Raw genomic sequence first — 13,539 nt, 5'->3', positions numbered from 1 at the left:
TCGACAGAGGTTTGAGAGTCATTTCTCATCTAGTACCTGCTGTTACTCCTTTAGAAGCAGGCTGAAGCAGCCAAAAGACCTGTTGGTTTCCTCTCTGTACGGTGGTGTATGAGTTCCCAAAGTAGCGAATAATCAGAAAAAAAACCTTTGCTTTGTTAGAAGCTTTGCTGGCAGCAAATAAGGAACTGAATAGAACTGCATTCTAGAGAACTCTGGAATCCTCAGCAGAGCTTCAAAGTCTGTGAATTTTGAAGCTTATTCCCCACACCTTTCACAATCTATCTCTTTCCTAATTATATCATTTAAAAGAATATGCTCTATCACAAGCAAAGCCCCGTGTTCTTGCTCTCCTCCACACATTACGCCCACAAAAGAAACAACATATCTTCCTCATATGGAAAAAGGACATCGCGCTCAAAGTGAAAGCTAACAGAAGGCAGCTCAATACAACAGGGGTCTCTACAGCAATTTAAGAGATCTGGTGAGCAGATTGTCCCACTTTAAACAACTTCACAGCTTAAAGCAAGTCCCTCTCCTGGTATGCTGAATGGTATCATACTGGACACGGGGCTTTGAGCAACCTGGTGTAGTGGAAGGTGTCCCTGCTTGTGGCAGGAGGTTGGAACTGGATGAGCTTTAAGGTCCCTTGAACCCAAACCAGTCTCTAAGTTTACTGTCTCTGCCTTTTTTCATATTCAGTTTTCCCACTGGAAATGGCCCCATCAGGCATACTTCTCCAACACCAGCTTTAATTCATCCATTAGCGGCTGGGGCCCTGTGTACATCATAACTGACTCTGGGCTTCACATGACTCCAGTGCAATTTGATTAGAGGTCCAGCAAATACCAGCACTGACACTGGTCTCTTAAGGTGCATCCACCCAGTTAAGAAAATAAGACTGTGCTCCACAGGACTGTGCTCTTACTCCACAGCAAGAGCCTTTCTCATTGAAAGGCTGCCCAGCTCCAGAAAAATCACATCAACTCTTTTTAATCCTAACAATCCTTAAATTATGTCCTCAGATTGGTCCTATTTAAGTCATAAAACCACTGAGGCCCTTATTGCTCTTTATGGTTTCGTGGTCCTGGCCTTCAGAAACCACCTCCGCTTGCTTGCCCCTCAAGGGAACTGCGGATTCCCCACTGAAGGATGTACGGAAATGTTATTTCCGGCTTATTTGCAACTTGAGGAAAGACACAAACCAACAAATCCTATTTTGAAGAAAACCTGGCCTCTGAAAAAACACAGCCAAGCTTTTAATGATGCTGCTTTCTGCTGTGATTTGTGGGCTTAGGCTTCAGCTTAAGCTGTCAGGGGATGGGCATGTTTCCTCTTGTGTAAGAGCTGTGCTGAATATTCATGTTCAGTTTATGGATTTACTGTTTGGGGAAAAGTAAGACAATGTAGCTCTGCTAAAGCCAAAGAATCCTGAGGGGGTATACAATCACATAAAACATGATGTATTAAAGCTATGCAAAGCCTGCCTGAGTGATCTCCATACAATTTCAACTTTGGCTCAACTACAGCTTTGCTTTCACAAGTGTCCACTGAGTATTGGGATGCTCCCCATACTGCATCTTGCCTACAAGACATAAGTACTGTCTACTCCTAGAAACACAGAATAGTTTGGGTTGGAAGGGACCTTCAAAGGTCATCTCATTCAGCTGTGGAGGAAAAAAATCACTGGCTGCAGTGTGTGCTCTAAGCAGAAGAGTGGTGGTTCTCATTTCAGCCAGTGCTTTAGATACACATTCGAAGTTACTGATCTGTGTTATCCAACTGGATTAGTTGCAGGCACATTAATTCTAACTCCCTCGGGACAAAAGATGAATAGGTGTACATGCTCTCTTCCCCTCTACACACTTTGAGAAGGGCTGTCTGCTCTCTGCTTTGGGAAATTGTGTTTCAACACAGAGAGGAACAGAGGCTTATGTTCCTGATGGATTTGACCGTAGGGGATGTGCTTATTTCACTTACAGCTTTTGCGTCAAGTCTTTTGCGGAGCAAACACTGACAATGGATTTCCTGTACACCAAGGGACTGCCTCACTCCAAAATAACAATGTGCCTGCAACCACAGGCTTGGCCCTTGGCCAGTGTCAACTCCCTGACTTCATCCCAAATGTCCACATAATGCTGGCAACTCTCCTTTCATTTTGGTTGTTTTCTGTATCTTCTCCAGTTCGGATTTCAGTGATACAGAGGAGATCACTGGATTATCTGTAACTTCCATTTAAAGCTTATGTTTGACAACAGAGAATTTGACAGCATGAGCTGAAAGAAGGAAAAAAATAAATCCCAATATGTTACCTTGCAACACTTCTGTGCCTGTGAATGGAAAGATGAAACTCCCCGAGTTCCTTCAATCTCCTGCTACAGTCTTACAGCTTTATGCTGAAATACATATATTGCTCCTCAAAGAAACCTTGCTTCCATTGTCCTACTTGGTTTGGCCCAAGTTCATTGCCTCTGTAATGCTCTGGAATATGGCCATAGGATTTAAGTCCAAAGTTCAGCTTACACTAAGTAAACTGTCTTAAAAGGTTCATGAAGTTCTGGTCAAATAAATGGACATCAATACTGTGATGCTATTTTCTTTAAAGCAATACTGCATTGCTGCTGGGAAGTTGCTGCTTATTATCCTCATTGCACACTGTTGTGTTGTTTCTATTCTATTAATTCTATTCTATGAACTTCTATTTCATTTTCTCCACAAACACACAGAGAAAGCCTGATTAAACTTCTGCAGATCAAAGTACCATCCTAGATACTGGAGCGTTCTGCTAATCCACAGAATCCTATAGTGCAGCAAAAGCAGGAGCACTGCAGGCCATCAGCATCCAGTTCCAACCCCTGCCACAGGCAGGGACACCTTCCACTAGAGCAGCTTGCTCCAAGTCCCTGTGTCCAACCTGGCCTTGAACACAGCCAGGGATGGGGCAGCCACAGCTTCTCTGGGCACCCTGTGCCTGCGCCTCAGCACCCTCACAGGGAAGAGCTTCTGCCTAAGAGCTCATCTCAGTCTCCCCTCTGGCAGGTTAAAGCCATTCCGCTTGCCCTGTCCCGGCAGGCCCTTGGCCAAAGCCCCTCTCCAGGTTTCCTGCAGCCCCTTTAGGCACTGAAGCTGCCCTAAGGTCTCCCCTTCAGGAGCCTTCTCTTCTCCAGGCTGAGCCAGCCCAGCTCTCAGCCTGGCTCCAGCCCTCGCAGCATCTCCGTGGCCTCCTCTGGACTTGCGCCAACAGTTCCATGTCCCTCTTGTGTTGTGGGCCCCAAGAGCTGAATGCAGTGCTCCAGGGGAGATCTCACAAGAGCAGAGAGGGAAATGATGACAATTTCGTCAGCTGACAGTTTTAACAGTGGCTCAGCTTCATGCCCCTTCATTTACTATTTTGTAGCTTCCTCACATGCAAAACCTGACAAAATCTTTAAGAGACAAGAAGTTCTCCATTTATGGAAGCTCTTGCCTAAAAGCAATAAATATTTGATTTGCAAAACTTCAAGGTATCTTAATGTTGGGAAGCTAAAATGCTTTTCTGATGTCTGCTGCTTAGACTTACAAAGAGGTTCTTTGTGGTTAACCAGCTTCACCTGCTCCTCCTTAGGTTTTGTCACCAGACAGCACATTAGACATCCGACAGGCCCATCCACTGAGCAGCATGCGTTAATAACTAGTGTCCTCCTTAGAAGACACACGTTGGGGCCTCTTTCCTAGAAACTCCTTTCTTCCTTATGTAAGGCAGATGCCACAATCAACTTGCCAGGTTGGTTTTGTGACATATAATGGGCTTTTTACGTTGAGGTTGAAAAGAGATTACTAGAAATTCTCCCCAACTCCCAGGCAGCACATTCAACCAAAAAGAAAAAAGGAGATAAAAATAAGCCAGCCATGTATTCTCTTTTTAGGCTTTAACAGCTAAAGCAAGTAAAAATTTAGTGGCACTGTGGCAATATATCCCATGCTTCAAAAGAAAAGAAAAAGAGGGAAAAAAAAAGAAGAAAAGAAATCCCCTCTTCAACAGCCCCAAGATATCCACAAGTCAGCCAATGACTGACAAATTCTGGAGCAATGTCAAAGTACTCCGTGCCAGGATTAAAAGCATATGTAAACTTTATGGCTACGGTTATTCAAGAGTAATCTCAAGTGGCCTCTGTCTGCTGGCTTAATGAACATTTAGAGAACTGATCCTGCAGCTAGCCAGAACTGTGAGTGCTTTTTATGACAGACTGTTGAGAGCAATTGCAGATAGGGTAAGAGCTCAAACTGATGAAGATCAGACGTTTTATGTCTGTAGGTATGAAAATAAAGGGCAGAGCCATGTGAGACAGCAGCAGAGGTTCAGAAATAACCACAAAACCTCTAATAGTACCGCAAAGGTAAAGGCCTGGTTCCAGGCTCATTTGAGCATAAGACTCCACAAACACCTCTAATGCTCAAATAAGGCTGCCTGTGACATCTATGCTTCTCCATACACCAGCATTCCTACCTTCTCTCCATTTATGTGGACTCTCCAAACACACAGCAGCCACCTCCACTTTGCTCTGCTCAGTCCATGCTCGATTTCATACTATAACAACTTGCATAACTGGGCCAGTTCTTCCAGTGGTTTAGGGCACTGGGACATGAAGGCTCTGGGCTGCTTCATCCCTGTGTGGTGTAGGGATGACCCTAAGGTAGATGTACTCTGTTGTCTGACATGATCCCAGCACGCATAGTTTTGTTGGGAGAACACAAAATCACCAGCAAAACAGATGGACATATTCCTTGCAAACCCATGTAATCAAATGAGTGTATTTTTGCTGTAATCCTTCACACATTCTGGTATTTGTCTGCCAGCATTTCTTGGGTTTTTATTTAAGTCTGATGTAAGTTCAGATTTCTGTATTTTGTCTAGAGTTACTATGAATCACTGTTATCACGGTGAAGAGGATAAGTGGAAAGGAACATCAACAATGCTCACAACCCCAGCAAAAGTGCACAACATCATCATTAAAATGTCACTACCTTGACTGTAATTACACACCGTTCTCAAGATCACACGCTTACCCAGATTATTGTGTGCTGGAGACATAGGGTTTGGTGATAAGTTTGGAGAACCTGAAAATCAAGACATTGTAATTATTAGTACAGCATCTGCACAAGGGAAAACACTTCCACCAAATGCTCAGCTCTGCCTGGGCTTGTTGGAGGGATAACCCACTTCTCACTTAAGACTCATTTTGTGACACCAGCAGCTCCTGTGATGTTGATTACTTGAGCTTTCAAATGCTATTACTTCTATCAGCTTGCTACATCTGCAATATTGCTAAGCATCTTCATGATGCCTTCTCTTAAGCTCAACCCATTAATTTTCAAAACTGAGCAGGCAGTTGCCTGTTTTACTGGCAGTGATCAAAGCTCCAGGTTCCATCATGACAGCTACAGTTAGTTGGGCATTTAACAGCGTGATTTTACATTACTAGGCACAAAACATACTCATAACCATCAAAAATTTATATCAACAAATCTTACTGGTCTAGGGAACATGGAGGATTGGATCAAGATACACAGCTGTGACCAAACAACTGCCAGAATTTTGTCCTAAATCATTTCAGTTTGGTCCACAAATTCTGTGCATGTGTTTCAGGTATCTGCACTTGGATGTCCAGAGCAGCTTCCACAGTCTCTGGATGCCACATGGAAGCACACAGGTGGTACAGCCCATTTCTGCTTTTCCTCTCACACTGAGTTTTGCTGGTTTCTTTAAAATTTGTTTTTCTACAGACTGAGTTTTGCTGGTTTCTTTAAAATTTGTTTTTCTACAAAGTCCATGACATCTGAAGGAAGGGATATAGCATTCAAACTTAAACTGGGTATTTATGACAGCCCCCAGGCCAATCCTACTCCAGTCCACTTTCCAAAAAGCCATACATATATTCCACATGTCAACCACATTACCAATAATTGTATGCACTAAAATGGATTGTCCCAATAGGCTTATGTTTGATGTAGAAAAACAAACCCACAGTGCCTTCCTCCATCTGTGTAAGTGTGGTGAAAGACTGCAAATCATTCATGCCTCTTTTAGAATCCCACGTATGCTCTACGGCTGAAGACATGCACAGAAACCAAGATATTTGTGTGCAGTATTTGCATTAATTAGGTTCTGCATGTCTGTCTCTGTGTAAGTGCCATGTATTTGCATAACCCTCTTGTAAAGCATTAGCCTTTCTAACCAAGGGTGTGGTTTTGGTTTTCAAGCATAAGCTGTAAGAATTCAGGGTCCAATTCAGCGGTTCTTAGGAGCAAATCCCAGATCAAGAAGAGGCTTTCAACAGTTATTCCCATGTGCTTTACATGAGATGTCAGGCTACATTTGCACTCCTACCAGGATAAAAACCTCAAACCACCGTCAGATCTTCAGTACCCCAAAGGAAAACTTTCAGTGTCTCTGCTATGACCTAGAAAGCTGCAGCAAATGGCAAAAGATGACTTACCTGCATCCATGCTGGGGTTCATCTGGTGGTCACTTGTTTCTCCATCCTCACTCAAATAGCCTGGAGGGGGTGTCTCTAGAAGCACAAAATGATCATACTGTCATTGCAACTGGATGCAAAGTCTGGATTTTAGACACCAAAAACATTGACTTTGCTATTCACAAGGAGCTAAATTTCTTTTTTAGTATGTTTCTTCCTCAAGCTGCTGAAAGGAGGAGCTGGCACAGCCAGGATGACAGTCATAGCATGTATGTGAATAACTGAGAGGGAAACAAAAAAATCCGGATTTTCAATCCCATCAAACTTTAAGCCCTGCAGACAGTATTTGTCCACATATTTTCCCTCTCCTGGTGTGCAGCTGCATAGTTTGTCCATGCAAATAAGGTGTAAATTGCTTGTAAAAGAGATACATAAATAGAAGAGCTCAATTTCATCTGAAATTTAGTTTTACTCAAACTAAAATGGCTGAATTTCATTCAAACCTAACCATGCAGAGGGAACATTCAGCTTCATATTCCACAATCAATAGAGCATGTGCTACTGAAGAGGTGAGTTTAAAGAAAACAAAACCATAAACAGCACTGCTGTGTGTCTACATTTACAGCCTTCATCTATTTTTGTACAGGTTCCCACTCCTTAGCTTCATAGTAACGATGGAAAGAAAGACTTTCCAATCATCCAGACTGGCATATATAGATACGATTCACTGTGCAATACAACCCTTTTCCCTCTGCTCGCTGTATGGAAGATATATGGTACCTGGAATGTAGTTGCTCTGTGGCTCGATACCTGCTGGGAAGTTAGTGTTCTCTGGAATAGAATGGCTATAATCATCTAACGGCGGGAACTCAGCTGGGATCTCTGTGTGCCGAGGCACCAGCACTGGAGGTAACACTGCACAAATGGAAAGGAAAAAAAGCAGAACAGCTTTAAAATAAAATGACTGAAACCCTAGAAAATGAAGAGAAACCAGTTTGGAGTAACACCCTTAAATACATGCAACACCTAAGTCGCTAATTAAAGGACACAATTTGATAGTTGCTTCTGAAATAGCAGCAGTTAAAGATGCTATTCTTAACATCCCTCAGCTGGGGATGGGATACGTGCTTCTCTGAGCACACCTAGTCTGTCTACCCCTTCTAAGGCAAAGAAACTGGTCATCTTGAAAACCCATTTAGAAGTTATACCACATGATTCCAAAGGAATAAATTTCACACAAAATGAAACAGCAAGGTAGCATTAGCATAAACATCCAGACTGGTTCTGCAGATTTGCACCAACACGCAGCAGAAGTATCTGCAGTTCCAGATGAAAGTCTCTCTCAGAGGCAGGAGGAGGCTTCAGAACAGGATGTTCAGTTGTGCTGGGAGCTACTCTTAGATCCACTTCAACTTAAAATTAAGTTTACCCTTAATTTAATACCAACACTTAGGGATACATACAACACTGTCACAGCTCATACTTGTATCTACTACGTGTGTGAGTTGTTTGTGTGCACAGTGAATGCCGCATTAGGAACCTGACAACAGTGCAACCTGCTCTACTTGGATTTTATCGATTTAAAATGGTATTTTCCCCTTGAGTGCATATTCATAAATTATTCTGCTGCATACAGTAAGAGATTAGCATCAATAATAAATACACTTTGGCTTTAAAACCCTACGCCTGCTGCTTTATTCAATTTTGAAATACACTTATAAATCCCTTATGCTGGTACTGAGCAGCTGCACCCGGGGCCAGCAGTACCTGGGGTTTCCACTCTTTGGTAATGGTAAGGATTCACACAGACTTCATCCTTCTTCATGTTAAAGGCATACTCGCACATCTCCATGGCCCGCAGCTCATGGTGGCTATGAAGGTCTGGCCATCTCCACAGCCGGCAGTAGATCACATGGGGAAGACCCTTCCGGTGAGACACCTGGAGCCGGCCATCTAACGATCTGCAGTCAGAACACAGAGATGACAGCAATTTAGACTGGTACACAAGGGTAGTATTGAGCACATCCCATCAAACACTACACAGGGGAACTTAACGTGAAGACTGGAGGCTTCAGCAGGAGGCTCAAAGCAAAGGCCCAGCCAACTCAGCATCCTGACACCAGCTCAAAAGCTGCTGGTCACCTGGTCACCAAAACCTGCTGAGACAGTGCTGCAAGGATGCATTCTGGTCCAGTCTTCAGGCCAAGAGGAAATCTCTGAAACTGTAAAATATCTGTTATATAAAAGAGATTTATTCATTTTCAGAGGCTAATTTGGAGGCAGACAAGAGCCACAGCAAGTAAGAATACATCCATTTAGTGGCACTTCTTAAACTAACTAACAAGAGGTTTGCATCACTCTCAGCAATTTATGCTGTGCATGGAAAGGTACATCTTAACATATGTGCTAAGAAAACTGGACTTTTAAGATACAGAGACATGAATTCCCATTGTGACAAGATTATCCAAAACTGACATAAATACCTTTCCTTCAGTGTTCCCAACTATTACAAACAAGCAGATCTTCCAGTTTCGTTTTCCAAACTGCTACTTGAAAGCAAAAAAAGTAGATTTTTAGCCTTGCTCACTTTTGTTTTTACATCCAGCCTGTGTCTCCTCCAACTCACTTTTCATCTAATACCATCCACACAATAGCCTGCTCCTAGCAAACCTTCCTGGGAAGGTTCAAATGCTCTCCAGCAGAGGAAAGAGCTGGAGAAGGGTCTCCTCCATCCTGGATGGGTACTCCACTCCCTGAGCTGATAAACGGGAAAATCCCCTAGGCACTTTGTTTGAAGTCTAAGCCTTCATTTCCCTTGCTTTTCTTAACGACTGAAATGAAACACTTGAGGGGGTTGGTGAAATGAAATATTCCTAATTTTTAATTTGTCAAGGAAAGAAAAAAGGAGAAAAATTGAAATTTTGCCCGGAATTCTTTCCCTTGGTTCTCCATGTTGGCAGCCAATCCAGAAAAAAACAACCAAACCCAAACCAAACCACACAAACAATTACTCCAGCAGTGGTTGTGCTAGTCTTGGCTGCTCTACAAGAGTCTTCCCAAAAGCTTCCCTGGCAGAGGTTGGTAACATGCACACCTCTTGTAAACACACTGCTACAGCAACGAGGAAGGCAGAACACAACCAACCCAAGCTCTTACTGACAAGCACCTGATTTAGGGAAGCAGGAAAATATGTCATACAACGTTATGTATGAAGTATATAAGCAGTTTATCACTGAGGGACTTGTTGGTAGAGGTTACAAAACATCTAAAACCTGCAAGTATATTACAGCCCTGGAAAACGCACAATGACCAGTTATTTATTGCATGTATATATAGTACGTATTTCTTCATATTGTGCTGTTATTTATGGGTCAAGCTCTCTCTTCAGACTGCTTTGGGATGGGGTGACCAACCAGATGAGCATCTGGCACATTCTCCAAGTGTATTCTTAAGCTAAACTCCTTCTGAGGACAGGAAAGCAGAAATCAGTTTTCCTGGGTGAAAGACTCACAAGGAGAGTGCCAGCATCTAGAACCAATCTTCTATGGAAGGTGGGAACCGTGGTGGGTCCAAGGCTTCATTTGTGTGACCTCAGAACTTGTCAATGTGGAAAAACTTATAAAATATAGCTACTAAAAAGTGTGAAACTATTCACTATATTTAGCAAAAAAAGAGTAGGCTGAAACAAGGAATAAACCGGGACTGCTCTTCTGTTCCCTTTTCAAACATCTCCGCACTTAGAAGGATATCTTGCATCTAAGTGAGGGTAAAGGAGAAAAAAGAAGACTCAGATTATTCCAAGGGTCCCACAGGAGACACAACTGTGGCAAGTGTTCTTACTGTTCCCAGTCACCATCAGCAGATGGACATGACAGCAGCACAGACAGATGTGGGTTGAGGTTAGCAGCTGAGATGGAGGACTAACACAAAGTGTCTATGACTTCTGGGTTACTTGCAAGGATGGGTCTTCCCTACATTTCTCAGGGTGGAAGAAACTCTTTAAACCTACAGCAAACTTCCCAGTCAGCTGGAGGGTAAAATGCACTCCTTCCCACCACCCCAGCGCTCTTGGTAAGGCTATGAAGTCTTCACAAAAGACGAGCCAATGTCCATCCATGATGCCCTCTCTGGATGCCGTGCTTCAACACCCAGGTTAACAGTGCCCCTGCACCAACAAAGCTCTTGCAGGAGACCGTGGGGAGACACCAAGTCACTGTTGTCTGAGCAGGCCTCAAATCCTGAACAGCTTCAGTGGTTACCTAAACCAAAACCAGCCTGAAAGCAGAACTGATTCTCAACCACTACTATCACAGCTACTCATTTTTGTTAGCAGAGACTACACACTGGGGAAAACGTGTTGTGCTTGCTCTCTACCACTGCTCCTGGCATGAATGCTGTTTGTACTGCACAAGAGATGGGCTGCTCTACAATCTTATCTAAACCAGACTTCTTAAAATGACAGAGCCATATGTTTTATTTTCAGATATATTAACCTCCCCTTCTCCCCTCTGACCCCAATAAGAAGATATGGGAAAAGAAATTATATTTCCCCAAAGCACTGGGGACTAATTGCATTTTTATGATTGTGAAATCTGTCCTCAGGCTCTCTGTTAAGGGACTTGGGACAAATCAACATCGTCTGCTTGTTCTTGGGAACAATGTGGCAAAGTAATAGTGCAGCTTTATTTCTTTCTGCTGTCCTGCCTCAACTCTCAAGGAGAATTTTGACCAAAGCAACAGATAATTGGTATGGCTGAGATGGGACACAGGATTTCATGAGCAAAGACCGTGCTCTACTACAGGCAGCTCTTCGTGTAGATACAGACCTCCAAGTACCACAGTCAGCTGCCACATCTTTCTTAGCTGCCTGAATGCTTCTTTGTAGATGCAAACACTTGATTAAGCGTAAGAACTGTCTTGAGCACCCACACATCTCACTTATACATTATCTAGACTGCAGTCACTGGCTCCTGTCCCCTCAGCATCACACCACGAGCTGGCTCAGGTCCTGAACTTGGCAGAAGACTATCCACTTTTCCATGGGTTAACAGGCTGCAACATTTCCTGAAGGAACCTGATGAAAGCCAGAAGCTGTGTGAGATGAGTTAGTATACACTTTTCCTAGTGTGCACCATATTTGCTAGCTCAGCACCTCTGAAGCCCACAGCCCTCATGGATGACCCAAGCAGGCATGTATCTCACTTCCATGTGCACAGTAATCCGACAATAAACTCCATAGAACACACAACCTCTACCTTTTCTTAGTCCTGTTCTGAAGCACAGTCTGATCTTGAATGCTGAAGTAGTCTCCGAACCACCTGAGAGCTCAGCACATCCATTAAAATTAGTGGACTCTAAGTACCAAAGATTCCACTGAGTTACTGAATTGCTCCTCCCTATTTGCTTTGTTTTAACCAGCCTGTGTTGAGCAGATCTCCCTGTACAACTGACTTGCTACATTCATCATTCCATGATATCTAACAGGATTTCTTTTAAAAATACCCAAGCTGCTTTGGCCAAAAATTCAGCACTGGATGGCTGTCTCCAAAAGCAGCACCATTTGTTTTGGTGGGACACACACCTTCAAAGTGTCTCTATACTGCATAGTGGGATTAAACAGCAGTAGTAAAAAGCTCTTCCTTTCAGTGTCGATGTTTAGAGCAAGCGGGTGATGCAGACTCTGGCTGCCAGAGGGTGTTCTAGTGCATCTTTTATAAGTAGCACATATCCTGAACTTGCAAGATAAGAACAAGAAAATATTGTGATCCCCAAGCCTGATTTACCGAGGGAAATGTGATGAGCTGTAGTTATCACCTCCTGTGAGTGTGAGAGAGTGTAGGCTATGACAGCCTGCAAGATTAAGTAAAGCCAAAGCCAGAACACAGCAAGATTGCTGAGCTGATACCAGTTAGCAGTGGGTTATAGCAAAGAAATTAATTCAACAATGATTCAGAAATACAAAGTCTTGATGTGACAAGAAAAAGAAGCAGAGAGGAGGAAGACAGGGGCTCAGTGATGTCAAGGATCAGCCCACTGAGAGGAACAGCAGAGACCAGCACCTCCCTACCTGAATGACAACTCCCTGGCCAGCAGACTGGGTGGCTGTGCTGGGTCAGGGGAGCAGACTAAGGCCCCACAGCATGCTTGTCCCAGCCCATGCTGTGGCTGTTAGCAACAAAGATAATGACTATACACCCATAGCCTGCATGCGGGATACAGCTCAGAAGACTTGGTGCTTGGTGAAAGATGCCCAAGGAGAAGTCAGCCAAAGGCTTGAGGTTTACAATACGGTACAAACATGATCAAGGGGTATCCAGTGCAGAGGTTACTCCACACCTAGGGCAGTTATAACCAAAGATTAAAAAGTGTTGAATGAAGAAAGAGAGACCAAGACCCCAGGAATGCAGTCAGGTGATTTAATTGCTTGCACAACAACTTCAGGCATGGTCAGGACACCACTGCAGTGCCCACAAGAAACAAACAAAAACCCCCTCAGGCTGAACACCTTTAGGATTGATCCATCCTTATATGTTGTTACAAGCAAAGTTTAACACATGAAACTGCTAATCCAAGCTGCCCAGACTGCTGCTGCTCAAAGACCAAAGGGCAACTGCAGGTCTTAATAGAAAAAACAGAGAGGGGAGGAAAAAGAATGACAGAAGCATTTTTAAACACTCCTCTGTAACAGTCTGAAACAGAGTGAGGAGTAAATAGGAGAACATTAAATTGCGTAACAGGGATTTGATTTCCAGGCGCGATTGTGGGGTTTTTTGGTTGGTTGGTTGGGGTTTTGTTGTTGTTGCTGCTTGGTTTGTTTCATGTTGGTTTTTTTTTAATCTGATTTGATTTGTAAGACCCTGAATTGGAAAAGAAAAAAGAAACCACCTACCCCCACTTGGAAAGATGTTATTTTATGTCTTCCTCTTTGAGCACTTTGCAGCTATCTTTCCTCTAGATGCATAATGAAAGTCTCCCTTGCACCCATTCTCCTTCTTTAAAAGTAAAGTCAAAATCAGCGGGATGCAGAAGTGCAAATTAAGCAAAGTGATATAAGCAGTAAGTTACTACAGGTAACCTCTGCCAAGGT

General features: G+C 43.3%; 1 protein-coding gene across 1 annotated transcript in view; it reads right to left on the bottom strand.

Annotated features, from left to right (window-relative positions):
• Positions 1-13,539, bottom strand: part of SMAD3 (SMAD family member 3) — a 69,692-nt gene that overhangs the window by 9,302 nt on the left and 46,851 nt on the right. Inside the window, exons 2-5 of the mRNA XM_062601720.1 lie at positions 8,220-8,413; positions 7,233-7,367; positions 6,474-6,548; positions 5,044-5,094 (exon numbers count right to left, since the gene is read on the bottom strand). Of these exons, the coding sequence (XP_062457704.1) occupies positions 5,044-5,094; positions 6,474-6,548; positions 7,233-7,367; positions 8,220-8,413 (455 nt within the window). The remainder of the gene's footprint in view (positions 1-5,043; positions 5,095-6,473; positions 6,549-7,232; positions 7,368-8,219; positions 8,414-13,539) is intronic.

This window comes from Pezoporus occidentalis, unplaced genomic scaffold, assembly GCF_034315485.1.
Source record: "Pezoporus occidentalis ecotype Australia unplaced genomic scaffold, CSIRO_AGI_Poc_V1 ctg72, whole genome shotgun sequence".
Lineage (NCBI taxonomy): Eukaryota > Metazoa > Chordata > Aves > Psittaciformes > Psittacidae > Pezoporus > Pezoporus occidentalis.
The sequence above is the reverse complement of the archived record's forward strand: the minus strand, read 5'-3'. Positions and strand labels throughout refer to the sequence as shown.